The sequence below is a fragment of the Alligator sinensis genome, unplaced genomic scaffold, assembly GCF_000455745.1.
Source record: "Alligator sinensis unplaced genomic scaffold, ASM45574v1 scaffold822_1, whole genome shotgun sequence".
NCBI lineage: Eukaryota > Metazoa > Chordata > Crocodylia > Alligatoridae > Alligator > Alligator sinensis.
The window spans coordinates 778,300-794,255 of NW_005842638.1; the positions used below are offsets into that span (position 1 = coordinate 778,300).

At 43.4% G+C, this 15,956-nt stretch overlaps 1 protein-coding gene across 2 annotated transcripts; it reads left to right on the plus strand.

Annotated features, from left to right (window-relative positions):
- Positions 1 to 4,146: 4,146 nt before the first annotated feature.
- Positions 4,147 to 13,340, plus strand: LOC112551868 (pulmonary surfactant-associated protein A-like). 2 transcript variants are annotated; one of them, XR_003096195.1, is made up of 2 exons: positions 4,147 to 4,274; positions 4,802 to 4,997. XR_003096195.1 is itself a non-coding variant. In XM_025215254.1 (2 exons), the coding sequence occupies exons 1-2, from the start codon at positions 4,157 to 4,159 to the stop codon at positions 13,221 to 13,223; spliced, it is 492 nt and encodes a 163-aa protein (XP_025071039.1). In that variant the 3' UTR covers positions 13,224 to 13,340. The 2 variants fall into 2 exon arrangements, 1 of the variants encoding a protein (XP_025071039.1); XM_025215254.1 differs by lacking the exon at positions 4,802 to 4,997 and adding an exon at positions 12,850 to 13,340 and having other exon boundaries at positions 4,157 to 4,274.
- Positions 13,341 to 15,956: the final 2,616 nt, after the last annotated feature.

Here is a 15,956-nt window from a genome sequence, read left to right on the forward strand (position 1 = left end):
CACTGAGCCGGGGATTTTTTTTTAACAAGTACCAGGAACTGTGGTGGGCAGGACAGCCATTGCCAGGCTGGGAGAGCAGGTAAGGAATAGTCCTGGGCTGGCTGCTTCAGAGATTCGGCCGAATCGAATCGGGACAGTGATTCAAATCATCGAATTGAATCACTGTCCCTTGAATCATCCAAATCCAAAGCAAATATTAGCCGCTTCGCACAGGCCTAGTAGACATATCTTGTGCTCTGCGTTGGTCAGTGTCATTTGTATAGAGGCTTGTTTTTGCAACTCACCAGGTCCAAAGATGGGAACAACTTTTAGCAGTGGTATAAGAATATATGGCAATATAAAGAGAACTGCCTTTCAAATTATGTTTTTCCCTATTTCTGAAGCCATTGAACTATGAAGTTATGTAAAGTGTTTCATAAAGGGAGAATCAGGCCCCCCAGAGTTGCTTTGTCAATCTGTCCCTTATACTATCAAGCTGAAATCTTCTTATTATGGAATATATCTCAGATTCCCTTTGCAATATCCTATGATTCACTTATTTTCTTGTAAGGACATAACCCCAGATAAAACCTGAATCGATTATTATGTTTTTGTACTTTATGCTTCTTTGGTCAGATTCTATTTACTCGTGGCCTTTCTGTTTCAATCATTAATGAGTATGTAAGACTTTTACGCTATGATATGTTGGAAAACAATCCATACATAATAGGGCTGTCATATAGATGTACAGGAAAAGACTTTTTGTCATTTCAACTATGAGATGTGGGTAATCTACGTAATGTGAGTTAAAAATCACAATGGACATTTAGTTATTTAGTTCTCAGGCACAATGGAAATTGGAAGTGGAGACATTATATACTGCAAATAACCCTTAACCGTTATCTTTGCAAGTGTCTATTGTTCTGCTCCAAGACTCTTTTTCTCCCCTTGAAAGAGTTCATGAAATAGAAGTCTATTATTTATTGTCCTTCAGATTTTCACATGCATTTATAAAATACAGTAAACATGTCAAGAAAACACAAAACCTAAGAAATAGTTCAAAACAAACCTTATCAAATTTCTGCCGTAGCAGGTGAATTTGTAGCAAATGACATACACTTCACGTTTCCAATTCATATAAAAGAATGCTTCTCAAATTACAAACCCTATAAGTTGGGTCTTGCCTTGCTCCTTTTCTATTTCATTTGGGAACTGAAGGGTAAGTCAAACTTCTGTATAAATTACAAAAATTATAGTTACATACTACTGTAAATCTTTCTGTTTAAACTTTCCATCTTAGATGGGTTTTTTCACTGTCTCCTTACATTCTTCTCTATTACTACACCTCTAGTCTTTTCTTGGGGGAGAAATAACCTCTGATAAGGATTTAGAATGCTGATTTCTGCTTGTGAAAAGAGAGGGATTAGAAACATAAAGGTTAAACAATTGTTTTTCTCTTGATTGAGTAATGATTAAGTGTATACCTTGACTATTTCTTCCTTACTGTAGTTAATATGTCTGTTGTTGCTTGCATAATTAAAACTGAAACTAGAGCTTGTTCCACAAGAGAAAATGGGAGAAGGTAATGATTAAGTGTATACCTTGACTATTTCTTCCTTACTGTAGTTAATATGTCTGTTGTTGCTTGCATAATTAAAACTGAAACTAGAGCTTGTTCCACAAGAGAAAATGGGAGAAGTTAATCATTTATATTAAAAAAAGAAAGAAATTGTTTATTTTGTCTATAAAATGGCTAGTTGGGTATATTGTAAAAGATAAATTGCCTGTTTTGATACAATAAGTATTTAAACTTAGGCTAATTTTAGCTACATTATCAAACTCAGTTTCACTAGCAAAGATGACTAAGCTAATGGAAGTTTCAGCCCCAAAGACAAAATGTTACGTCCACATAAAGAATTAACATTTCTAAACCTTTTTTCTCTCCTTTTTCTTCTTTTTTGATAAGGATAACAATATCAAATAATAAATTACCTGTATTTTACAGCTGGCCAAAAATGATGCTGTCACCTCAGTTGTTTCATGTAACCACAGCACTCACCCTGTTGCTGGTGACATCCTACGCTGAAAAAGAGTACATAGGAATTTGTGGGAAAGGAAACCAAGGAAAAAAAGGTATCCACAAGTCTTACTTACATTGAAATCTGGATGTGTTGGTGTATTTGATGATTACACTTGATAAACTGAATACAGTTGGGTTATATGATGATGCTTGATTATATGGTTGTCAAGTAGATTAAAACCAGGATAGGTTTTACCTGCAGATAGTGGTAAGGTTACCTTGGGGGCTTCATACAAAGGTTCAGTTTCAGGCCCCAGTCTACTACACAACCACATTAAAAATAATAGTCAGAACCTAACAGGGACCCTTGAACAGATGGGCATAGCTTGTACTGCCCTAATAATACCAGCAGCTCTGGCTAAGGAATCTTTTACTCCCTGCTACTGCTGCAGAACCTACATAGCTAAGAATGAGAGAGCTGGAACTACCCTGGGTTCATGAAGGATTTAACTGGAAAGCAGTGAACTACAGAGGTGCATCTGGCCAGGACTACATGCCCGGTGGTGCTGACACATGGAACAGTGGCAGGGGCTGGACTCCTGTTCCTGTGGGTGGCAGACAACGCCTCTTTTTTTTTCAGATGCTGACATCTATTGAGAAACCTCCAAAACACCTGTTTTCAATGGCAGAAAGGGAGGTGACATTTCCCCCCACAGCTCCTCCCACACTGTTTGCTTCTGCAGCTGTTCCACCCCTCTCCACTGGCAAACTGAGAGCATAGTAGGGTAAGTGCAGGGGTCAGGAGGAAGGGGAACAGAAAGGTGAGATGCCACAAGTTCTATTCCAGCCCTTGCCTTAGCACCTAACAAAAAAATCTCTCTGAGCCTTTTGGTACCTATATAACTTTAAATGTCTGACTCTGAGGGACTATCAATACAACGGCAACTGATCGTCATTACAGAGTCACTTTTCAGAGCAGAATCATACTTTACAGGTAAGAAATGAATTTAATTGAACTAAATGTTAACACGATAAAATTACATTTCTGCTGGTAGAACAACCTCAGTCAAAGGTGCACAGCAAAATGTGAAGCCAATATCAGCAGTACCAATGAGTTACTCCAGTGCTTGAATGTAATAATAAACTATTACCTTCTTGCTAGGTTAATTACTAGAAGGGGACAATTATTTATTGTCCTTCAGATTTTCACATGCATTTATAAAATACAGTAAACATGTCAAGAAAACACAAAACCTAAGAAATAGTTCAAAACAAACCTTATCAAATTTCTGCCGTAGCAGGTGAATTTGTAGCAAATGACATACACTTCACGTTTCCAATTCATATAAAAGAATGCTTCTCAAATTACAAACCCTATAAGTTGGGTCTTGCCTTGCTCCTTTTCTATTTCATTTGGGAACTGAAGGGTAAGTCAAACTTCTGTATAAATTACAAAAATTATAGTTACATACTACTGTAAATCTTTCTGTTTAAACTTTCCATCTTAGATGGGTTTTTTCACTGTCTCCTTACATTCTTCTCTATTACTACACCTCTAGTCTTTTCTTGGGGGAGAAATAACCTCTGATAAGGATTTAGAATGCTGATTTCTGCTTGTGAAAAGAGAGGGATTAGAAACATAAAGGTTAAACAATTGTTTTTCTCTTGATTGAGTAATGATTAAGTGTATACCTTGACTATTTCTTCCTTACTGTAGTTAATATGTCTGTTGTTGCTTGCATAATTAAAACTGAAACTAGAGCTTGTTCCACAAGAGAAAATGGGAGAAGTTAATCATTTATATTAAAAAAAGAAAGAAATTGTTTATTTTGTCTATAAAATGGCTAGTTGGGGATATTGTAAAAGAGGAATTGCCTGTTTTGATACAATAAGTATTTAAACTTTATATTGTAAAAGATAAATTGCCTGTTTTGATACAATAAGTATTTAAACTTAGGCTAATTTTAGCTACATTATCAAACTCAGTTTCACTAGCAAAGATGACTAAGCTAATGGAAGTTTCAGCCCCAAAGACAAAATGTTACGTCCACATAAAGAATTAACATTTCTAAACCTTTTTTCTCTCCTTTTTCTTCTTTTTTGATAAGGATAACAATATCAAATAATAAATTACCTGTATTTTACAGCTGGCCAAAAATGATGCTGTCACCTCAGTTGTTTCATGTAACCACAGCACTCACCCTGTTGCTGGTGACATCCTACGCTGAAAAAGAGTACATAGGAATTTGTGGGAAAGGAAACCAAGGAAAAAAAGGTATCCACAAGTCTTACTTACATTGAAATCTGGATGTGTTGGTGTATTTGATGATTACACTTGATAAACTGAATACAGTTGGGTTATATGATGATGCTTGATTATATGGTTGTCAAGTAGATTAAAACCAGGATAGGTTTTACCTGCAGATAGTGGTAAGGTTACCTTGGGGGCTTCATACAAAGGTTCAGTTTCAGGCCCCAGTCTACTACACAACCACATTAAAAATAATAGTCAGAACCTAACAGGGACCCTTGAACAGATGGGCATAGCTTGTACTGCCCTAATAATACCAGCAGCTCTGGCTAAGGAATCTTTTACTCCCTGCTACTGCTGCAGAACCTACATAGCTAAGAATGAGAGAGCTGGAACTACCCTGGGTTCATGAAGGATTTAACTGGAAAGCAGTGAACTACAGAGGTGCATCTGGCCAGGACTACATGCCCGGTGGTGCTGACACATGGAACAGTGGCAGGGGCTGGACTCCTGTTCCTGTGGGTGGCAGACAACGCCTCTTTTTTTTTCAGATGCTGACATCTATTGAGAAACCTCCAAAACACCTGTTTTCAATGGCAGAAAGGGAGGTGACATTTCCCCCCACAGCTCCTCCCACACTGTTTGCTTCTGCAGCTGTTCCACCCCTCTCCACTGGCAAACTGAGAGCATAGTAGGGTAAGTGCAGGGGTCAGGAGGAAGGGGAACAGAAAGGTGAGATGCCACAAGTTCTATTCCAGCCCTTGCCTTAGCACCTAACAAAAAAATCTCTCTGAGCCTTTTGGTACCTATATAACTTTAAATGTCTGACTCTGAGGGACTATCAATACAACGGCAACTGATCGTCATTACAGAGTCACTTTTCAGAGCAGAATCATACTTTACAGGTAAGAAATGAATTTAATTGAACTAAATGTTAACACGATAAAATTACATTTCTGCTGGTAGAACAACCTCAGTCAAAGGTGCACAGCAAAATGTGAAGCCAATATCAGCAGTACCAATGAGTTACTCCAGTGCTTGAATGTAATAATAAACTATTACCTTCTTGCTAGGTTAATTACTAGAAGGGGACAAGCCTTCTAGTAATTACAAGCCTGTTTCTACCTCACCCCACCAGACCTTTCTAAAACAGCAAGGAAGTCATAAATGGTACATATCAGCAGAACAAAATCTGCTGTCTGACCATGGCTCACCTGTCACACCCACTCATGCCCAGGTGGATACAAAGATGCTGCATGGCATAGAAGACTAACCTCAAGAGCTAAGCATTTCCATTCACCAGGTAACCTTCAGGAACACAATATATTATCAGCATATCAAAAGGTCCCTTATTTAAAACATTGAAACCAAACAATTTCACACAAACCATTAGATAAACGTATACCAAAAAGAAGAATGTTTCAGAAAATTGCAATTAGTTTTCCATAACTACTTCTACTTTATATGTAAAGCCTAGTTCCAACATTTTAGATTGAGTGTATACATTATTTTTGTCCATAGGCTTGCCACTGTCTTTTGGCACCAAATTACAAGAAACACTTCAGGTAATTTGTCTGCTTTTTCTTACTTCCTGATTTATAATTTGGTTGACTACAAATTAGATCGGAAAAATTAAAGAAACTTGAAATCAGGCAGAATTTTCTGAGCATTTCTACATTAGATTTTACATTCTATTTCTGGGGGCACAAAATCCGAAAGACAAAATCAGAAATCCTACATGGCTCTGAGGATGGGAGAGTAATAAATCTAATTCTGTTGGTGTAATGGTAATTATATTACTAAGCATAGTCTACCAGCAATGGGTAACTTACTAAATGACAATAACTTTCTACACAAATGTTTCAGGAGTCTCTTTCTTTATCAGGCACTCTGGGTGTTTATACATGTGCTCCAGGAGTGGTGGGGTGGGTGCTTTAATTAGAAGGACTCTCAGAGCTACTCTAATTAAAGAACCCAGACAGTCATGAGTATCAGCATCCCCATGCTGAAAAATGGCAGTGGGTGCTTTAACTAAAGCTCGTCAGATGAGCTTTTGTTAAAGCACTCCCACTGCCATTTTTCAGTTTAGGGATGCTGATACACATGCCACTGGAGTCTGCTGGAGTGAAGTAATTACCACACTGCAGCAGACTTGATTAACTGAGTCTCCTCCAACATACTGTAATCCCTCATCCTGTAGATTTATAGATCTTTAAGACAGATGAGGAGACATAGGAGAGAATCCAGAGAAGAGAATAAATGGGGTGTTAAACATGACATAGAAGGTAATGTAGGAAGAACTTCTATTATGAAATCTAGAGAAGAGAACCCAAAGGGTGATCTCTTCAACTGAACTTCACCTCTCTATCCCTCCCTACTGTCCTCTACTGTCCCCATCTTTCCTTCCCTATTATCCTATCTTTTAATTTAAATTACTTTATTCTTTCTGTTTATACCCCTGTGCTCTGCAAGTCAACTCAGTGCATCTGACAAAATAGGCTGACACCTGCCAAAGCTTAAGCCTCTCTGAACAAATGAGTCTCAACAGTGCTACTTTTCCCTGCCTTCTGCCTGCCTTCAGACTAACAAACCTAACTACTAGGCCTGTGCAAAGCAGCCAGTATTTGATTCGCATTCAGATTCAGCCAATTTGTGGGATAGTGATTTGATTCAGTGATTTGGATCACTGTCCTGAATCTTTCGGCTGAATCGGATTCGAAAGATTTGGTGCTGATTCAGTGTGATTTGGTGATTCGGCCATAGATTATAACGGGAAATCACTAAATACCTATAACTTTGTCATTTATTTTCAGAAATAGATGAAAATAACAGAAATATTAGCCCCTTCTGAGGGCACAAAGCCTGCCAAGTTTCAAAGAGATAGGTGCAGGGGTTTCTGTGAAAGTGCCCCTCAAACTGTTGAAAGCAAAACTTGTGTTGTGTGTGTGTTAAGGCAGAGCAGGGTGAAAGCGGCAGGGATGATAGCCCCTTCTGAGGGCAGGAAGCCTGCCAGGTTTCAAGGAGATAGGTGCAGGGGCTTCTGTGAAAGTGCACATCAAACTGTTGAAAGCAAAACTTGTGTGTGTGTGTGTGTGTGTGTGTGTGTGTGTGTGTGTGTGTTAACAGGGTTTCTGTTTATAGCCATGTTGGTCTAAGGAACAGGCAGGCAAGGTTCTTTGAGTAGATGTGATATCTTTTATTAAACCAACCAAATAGCTGAAGAAATATATCTTGGCAAGATTTTGGGTTTAAAAACCCTTTGTCAGGCTAAGGAAGCATCTGCAGTTTGTGTATGTGCTCTTCCTGGATGGAATGAATAGTAAAGAAGGCAGAGGCTGGTATTCAGGCAAGAAAGCTAGTCAGTGAAAATGTAAATTGAGGTGTCATGGGGTGAGATACAGGCTGGAAGTGGGGGCAGGGAAGGGGGATGTAGCAGGTAAAATTCGAGAATTACCTGGGGAGTCACATGGCAGGCAGGTTATAGTGTGTCAGAAATCCAGTATCTATACTGAGTCCATGAGTTTTTATATCCAGCAGATTCATTAAATGAAGTTTGTAGGCCTGTGTATAAAAGCTGTTTTGTAAATTTAAACAAGCACCAAACCTCACTAAACTCATCACCAGAAGCAAACTTCCTACAGGCCAAAACACACCGAATGGATCCAGACCATGCCATGACAGGAAATGCAAAACCTGCCAACATATCTCCAGTACCCCCACAATTCCTACATCCCACAACAGAACCATCACCGTTCCTGGATATTACAGCTGCACCTCCAGAAACATTATGTATCTCATTCAGTGCACCAAATGCCCTGATGAAAAATATATAGGGGAGACCAAACAACAACTGTGCACCAGAATGAATACATACCGCACATCTATTACAGATAAGAATATCCAATTACCGGTGGGGGCACATTTCTCACAAGGAAGCCACTCTCCCTCCAGTCTCTCAGTCCTGATCCTCAAAGGGAATTTACAGAACTCCTTTTCTAGACAAGCCTACAAACTTCACTTCATAAATCTACTGGATATAAAAACTCATGGACTCAATATAGATATTGGATTTATGACACACTATAACATTCCATCCAGGAAGAGCATGCACACCAACTGCAGGTGCTTCCTCAGCCTGACAAAGGGTTTTTAAACTCAAAAACTTGCCAAGATATATTTCTCCAACTATTCAGTTGATCTAAAAAAAGATATCAGATTGACCCAAAGAACCTTGTCTGCCTTGTGTGTGTTAAGGCAAAGCAGGATGAATGCAGCAGGGATGGTAGCCTGTAACAGTGGGTCTTCCCAGTGCTGCTTAGATCGCAGCCTGCCCACTTGTTTCTGGGCCAACCGCCCATCCCTCTTTCTCCTGCCATGCCTTGATGGAAAACTGATTCAGATGTTACCCAGGTGGGAAGGCTGCCCATTTAGACCCCTGGTGTCTAGGGGTAACATCCATTCCATAGGTACCTCCCCTACACTGTGCCCCAAGCTCACAGATCTTCCCAGTGCTGCTTAGATCGCAGCCTGCCCACTTGTTTCTGGGCCAACCGCCCATCCCTCTTTCTCCTGCCATGCCTTGATGGAAAACTGATTCAGATGTTACCCAGGTGGGAAGGCTGCCCATTTAGACCCCTGGTGTCTAGGGGTAACATCCATTCCATAGGTACCTCCCCTACACTGTGCCCCAAGCTCACAGATGGCATCCCAGGCAGCTAAACTTACCTGAGCCTCACAACTCCATTGCAAACAGCAAGAATCAGGCCTCTCAAAGATCTGACAGGTCTGGGCTTTCCCCAGCCAGGACTGTACATGCATGTGGTAGCTGGAGGTTTTAAGACACCCCTACCCACCTTTCACTAGGGAGGTTCATGGTCCTGGCATTTCCTGGGGCTACTACAACACCGGCAGTCCCACCAGGCCTCCCTACTCTGGCAGGGTGCAGTTTTAGGTCATGCCCAGGACCTGGGGCCTCCTCCTTCCTCATAGCCCCAATCCATACCTCCAAGTCCATCCTATCATGGGAACTCAGCAGGGAGATGTTCTTCCCCTGCTGGCTGGTGAAATACTGCCACTGCCAGCTCTGAGTGCGGGGCATTAAATGGTTGTCAAAACAAATAAAAAAAGCAAATATGTGCAGAATGAAGATGGTGGCACTCACTCCATCAGCAGGTGGAGCTTGGGGAACCCCAGCAGTGGGAGGTTCACCTTGAGGAACACCAGTTGTTCTACCAAACCAGGATCCAAGCAGGTGCTGTGGGGTGTTACAACATCCCAGCAATGCTGAACACCCTCTCGCTTGGAACACTGGTCAGTGGAGAGGACAGGTGTTCCTGCCACATCTGGCTCTGGGCTGCCCAATAGGCCAAGGGTTCACATTGCAGTGGCTCCATGTCCTCAGCAAGATAGGTAGCCGCCAAGGCCTCAGTACTATTTGCCAGATGGTGGGGTAAGGTGCCTCTGGACCCCACCATTGAAGCCATGCCCTTGGCCCACATTGGCAGCATCTGTCGTGGAGGAGATTGGGTGGTGCTTGAAGTGCTGGCACAGGACAGTGGATCCCCCTCTTCCACATCCCCCCACCTCTGCCCTTCTGACCCTGTTCACCAGCACCTCCATCTAGTGATCAAGAGTTTTGCTGCTGCAGATGCTTCCCTTAACCCTTGGGTTGCACATGCCCACCAGCACATGGACAGTACTGGACCACAACAGATCCAGCCATTTTTTGATGCCCTCCTTCAGCTGCTTCACCAGTGCCTGCACCTATGGTGCAAGTGGCTTGCCCCAGCCAGGAACATCAATCCCCTGGAACTTCTACATTTGATTCTCAAGCTCCTTCACTATGGGGATCATCTGGCTAAGGAGGGTATCGCCAAATGCTGAGTCTTTTGGTGGTCTTGAGGAATGGCTTGAGGAATGGCTTGAGCACCACCAAGATCTGGGAGATGGTATCCTACTCAGTTTTGTTAAGGGGGCTGCTCATCCTAATCTCCCTGAGCAAGATCATCTCATGGATGCCTTGTGTTACTTGACCAGCCTTTCAAGCATCAGGTATGTGAAGCTGCACCATGTCTCCACATCCTGCATGATTTTGTGCTGCGGGATGCTCAGCTCTGCCTGTTTCTCCCATAGCATCTTGCCTTCCTTGATGCTCTGGTGGAAGTAGCCCACCACCTTCCTGCATTTTGAAATGAGCTGGCTGGTAGTGACGGCACCATCACTGGGAGCCCTGTTCCCATCCAAGGCATCCCTGACTATGAGGTGGAACTTGTGTGCCACACAGCAGATGCCAACAAAGTTGGCATCACAGATGGCCTTGACCATATTGGCCCCGTTGTCGGTGACCATGAACCTGCGGGTGAGCTCACCTGCCCAATGAGCCACCCTTGCTCATGTGGTTCATGGCCACCATGATCTCCCTTGCTGTGTGGGACCCATCCATCACCTCTGCTTGAAGGAGAGCCACCAATGGCATGACTGATTGCACCAGTGCCCTGTGAGGGAGATGTAAGTATGATCTCCACCCCGGCTGATCCAGATGTCTGAAGTGAAGTGCAGGGCTACCTGTGGCCCTGCCTTGTGCAACTCCTCCCTCAAGTACTCTCTGCATGCCTCATACAGGGAGGACACCACCATCCTAGTAAAGGTGGTGCATGTGGGCACTTGGTAGGATGGGGCCACAAGTGCCATGAGCTGCCTAAACCCTGGATGCTCAACAAAGGAGAAGGAATGGCCATCCAGAGCAAGCATCTCCCCAATGCCCTGGGTGACCTTGCTTGCCTTGCAACTTGTCCCCCTTTGTCTGTGTCTTTCCCCCACTGCTTCAGGGTGGCCTGCCTCTGCTTCACGGGGATAGGGGCTTTGGAGCAAGAGGGGGGCTTCTTTTTGGGCACACTCCCACTGGTGCCAGGCTGAGGAGGAACAAGGGCAAGGGGGTGCTGCCACCTGAGATGCAACAGGATTGCTGTGGTGGCAAAGTGTTTCATGTCCTTGCCCCAGCTGATCTGACTTAAGCAGTGCTGGCAGATAGCATACCTAGGATCATCTGCCAACTCAAAATGCTCCCACACTACACTACACTATGCCCCCCCCCCCCACACACACACACACTTCTGGGTTGAGGGTGGGGAACATGCCTTATCCCCCTCCTCAGCAGGCAGAGGCACAACATCAGGGGAAGCTGAGCCACATGCCCCCACAACCTCCTCTGAAGTACCTTCCAGAAAAGACCTGCCTGTAGGGGAACTTTGAGGGGTGTAGAGCACAAACTATGATTCCTCCTCCTTCCCCAGAATTTCCCTGGCTATGTCACTCAGCTCCCCTGGTTCCAGATCCAGCTCCTCTTCTAGCACTGGAAGGTTCATGCTGGGGGTTGAAATTGGGGGGGAGGAGACTGTCATGCTGGTGCTGGTAGCTATTTCCGGTATTAGTGGAGCTGGTGCAGAGACAGGTACTGCTCTCACCTGCTTGCCCCACTGGCAGCAGAAGACTCATTGCTGCCAGGAAAGAGGGTGCATCCATGTTTGGGGGGTGGAGGAGGACCTGGCACCTGCCTTTCCAGCACGCTTCATAATGTTTGCTGTGCTGGAAAATGTGTGTGTGTGTGTGTGTGTAATATATCTTGTATGTGCAATATACTACCTGTTTAATATATGTGTGTGTGTAATATCTTCTATCTGTTTAATACATGTGTGGAAGTGTAATATATCTTCTATGTGCAATATATCTTCTATCTGTTTACTGTATCTTCTATCTGTACTATATCTTCTATCTGTAATATATTGGAAAGATATATCCAATCCTTTCCAAGAAGAGAGACTAGCGAGAGACTGACTAGGAAGCCAGCCACTGCAGCTAATACCTTTCACATGCTGTTGCTTCCAGGCAGAGACAGCTCACAAAAGGCAGAGAAAGGCTTCACACAAAGATGTGTTGTTTCTACATCCCTCCCCCAGAGCGTTGCAATTGGAAGGGAACTCAGAGAAAGGTCACAGCCACTGGACAACTACAGATGTCAATATCAGAGTAGTCTTTCCCCTCCTCCTGCCCCGCTCCCTCTTCTCAGTTTCTGTTTCTCTACAAGACCGTCTTTTCCAAATCACGCAATTGCCAAATCCTTCTAATCAATTTGGAGCTTTTAATGGGTCGATTCAGATTAGATGATTCGGCTGCCAAATCAGGCCGAACCTTCTCCAAATCGAATCAGCAACCAAAGCGTCACACACCCCTACTAACTACATCTCTCTCTCTCTCTCTTTCTCCCTCTTTCTCTCTCTAATCAATTTTTCTACCCTTCCTTTCTCTTTCTATCTTAATAATTCTTCTCCCACCTTCTCCTTTCTTCTCAAGTTTATAATCTCTTGATTGTGCAGAACAGCAAGTCTATATATTTTAGCAGGTCTTTGACACTCACCCCCTGAGAAGAGGCATGGGTTGAGGGATGAGAATAATGTGGTGGCAAACCAAACAATAGTTTGGGCATACTCATTTTTGCTGTAAGGTTCTCAATTTCATTTGTTTGAAGGAAAGCAGACAGTGGCAAAAGAACTGTGTAAAATCATCTGTAAATGATTAACAAGATTTTCCCTTTACTTTGCAGCCATTATTTTGACTAAACAGCTAATAGAATATGGAGGGAAATTGTTTGCTACCAATGGGAAATCAGCTGATTTTGAAACCATATTTAACATGTGCAAAAATGCTGGAGGCTTCATTGCATCCCCCAAGAACAAGGGGGAAAATAATGCCATTTTGGAGTTTGTGAGACATTTTAACCCATATGCATATTTGGGAATAAAGGAGAGTCTGAGTCCAGGTGAATTCCTTTACCTTGATGGCACAGAGCTGTCTTATACAAATTGGTACCCAGGTGAACCCTCTGATAGAAGGACAGAAGCTTGTGCAGAGATGTACATTGATGGCACCTGGAATGACAAAAAAATGCAATTACCATCTCCTGTCTGTGAATTTTAATTCCTTCTTCTCCTTTTACTTTTGCATTGCTAACAATTCTCACGTTCCTTGAATTCTTTCACCCACAAACAGGAACCTGTTCTTTCTGCACTGTAGTTAGTGAATTTTGTGATTATTCTGCAGGAGAACATGAAAATTAATAAAATCATGAAGCATTAACTTCCTTCCTGATGTTAACTTTTCTGTCAGAAACTCTAATGGGACGTTTATTTGCACCATTAACAATGACTACTTGGTGAGATTTGCTCTCAACCCCAGATGATGGCATATGTTATAACCAGTGTTCTTCTGATCTACAAAGCATCTGGTGTGTTCACGACTATGCAATCTGTTTTCATGGTGTTGTGTGTGGCTTCTGATGCATCCATCTCCATTAGCAAAAAAAGATTTACCCAGAGTTACTCAAATTTATCAGTATCATGCAGCAACTGTAACAAAAAGTAAAATTTAAATTTGCTGGCATTCCCGTAATATATTGTCCAAGGGTCAGGGGCTTCCAGCTCCTCCTCCTAAGCCTGAAAGGAGGCCTTAAAATAACACACACATCAAAAATGTCTGTCTGCCCACTTTATGCCTGTTGCCTTCCACTCAAGTTCCTTCTGCCCCAGCAAACCTCTTTGCAAACCAAATTCTGCCCCCACTGTGGCTGCTCATCTGACTCTTTCCTGGCCACTCTCTACTCCTTGTGGCCTCCAAATTATGCCTTGCCCCAACAAAATCAGGAAACAGTGGCTCCTGCTGATCCCTTGTGTTTGGTGGCTAAAGAAAGGCTTTTTTACATTTCACCACTCAACTAGAAGGCACTGGGGCTGGGGTTAAAATCAGAAGCTCTTCAAAACTCCTCAGCTTGGAAGCAGGCCATTTCCAATGCTTCCTCACACATGGGCTCCCAAACCCCACACTCACTGACATAGAGATTAAGGCAGTAGTAGAGGTACTTAGCAACTCCTCCTTCCCAGATGAGCTAGGGGTGTGGGAGCTGCAGCACCTGTAGTATCTGGTTGGATTGCAAAGTTTGGCATAGATGAGGTAGTGGCTGACCTTCCCTCATAGTTTTCAATGCAAAGGGCCAAACTCTAAAGCAGCAATGCTCAATCTCATTGACCCTGTGGGCTGAATGAATGGTGTGGGGTGAGTCAATGGGCTGGGCCCCGTACACAGGGTTAGTCCACAGTTCTGCTCTAAAGGCATTTTAAAGGTGTGGAGGTATCTATATCCACCATGTAGACAACACCACAGAGACACAGCAGGGCCACCCAGGACACAGAGTGATTTCCAGTTGCCCCCCAAGATAACAGCTACAGAGCTACCAGCAGCAACTGCTGTTTTTCTCTCCCCCAACCTCTCCCCTCCCACCACCACCTCCAAATCATTACCCAAGACTGTTGCCCTATTCACCTAGCCCTAGTTAAGCCACTGCATGAAGGTTTTCATAGATTTCATAGACATTAGGGCTGGAAGGGACCTTGGAAGATCATCGAGTCCAGCCCCCTGCCCAAGGGGCAGGAAGTCAGCTGGGGTCACAGGATCCCAGCAAGATAAACATCCAATTTTCTCTTGAAGGCATTCAGAGTAGGTGCTTGAACCATCTCCAGACCTTGGGGCTCAGACAGTAAAGGAATTCTTCCTTATGTCCAGCCTGAAACAGTCTAGCAGGAGTTTATAGCTGTTTGACCTTGTCATCCCTTGGGGCGCTCAGTGAACAAACATTCCCCCAGATCCAGGTGAACACCCCTGATAAACTTATAGGTGGCCATCAGATCACCCGTAAGCCTGCGCTTTTCCAGGCTGAAGAGTCCCATAGCTCTCAGCCTCTCATCATCAGGTCTGTTTTCCTGACCTCTGATCATGCGCTTGGCTCTTCGCTGGACTCTCTCAAGCTTCTTCACATCCTTTTTGTATTGTGGAGCCCAAAACTGGACGCAATACTCCAGCTGTGGCCTTACCAAGGCCGAGTACAATGGGAGAATGACATCCTGGAATTTGCTTGAAAAGCATCTATGGATGCAAGCCAGCATTTTGCTCACTTTACTATCCCTGGTATCACACTGAAGGCTCATGTTCATCTTGTGTTCAATCATGACCCCCAAGTCCCCTTCATCTGTAGTACTAGCCAGTGTAGCACTGCCAAGCCTATAAGGATGCTGCAGGTTTTTCCTCCCAAGGTGGAGAACTTTGCATTTTTCAGTGTTAAACACCATCAGGTTCTCATCCACCCACTTGCTGAGCCTGTCAAGGTCAGCCTGGATTGCCCGCCTGTACTCGGGTGTGGATGTTTTACCCCAAAGTTTGGTATCATCGGCAAACTTAGCCAGTCCACTTCTGACTCCAATGTCCACATCATTAATGAAGATGTTGAACAATATAGGCCCCAAATATCCCCTCAAGCATTACTGGGGATGGGCCCACCTTCATAGGCAGTTCCGACCACAGTACAGGAAATGGCAGGCTGAGAGTAAACTCAGTGTCAGGCTGTGATGCCTGAGGGAAGCCCTGCATTGCAGCAGAGAGGTATCCACACACTGCTGAAGTCCAAGTTTTCCTACTTAGCTCAGGTCTGCTCTTTAAGTTTTGTCAATTTCCGATAAATCGCCCAAAAATATTACAACAGCATGAGGAAGAACACAGATCCCTGAAATATAGATCAGGTCACATGATCTGCCAATAGCTCAAACCAACAACTACAGCTGTACAAAGGCAGCAACAAAAGGAAATAGGAACATACCATGACTG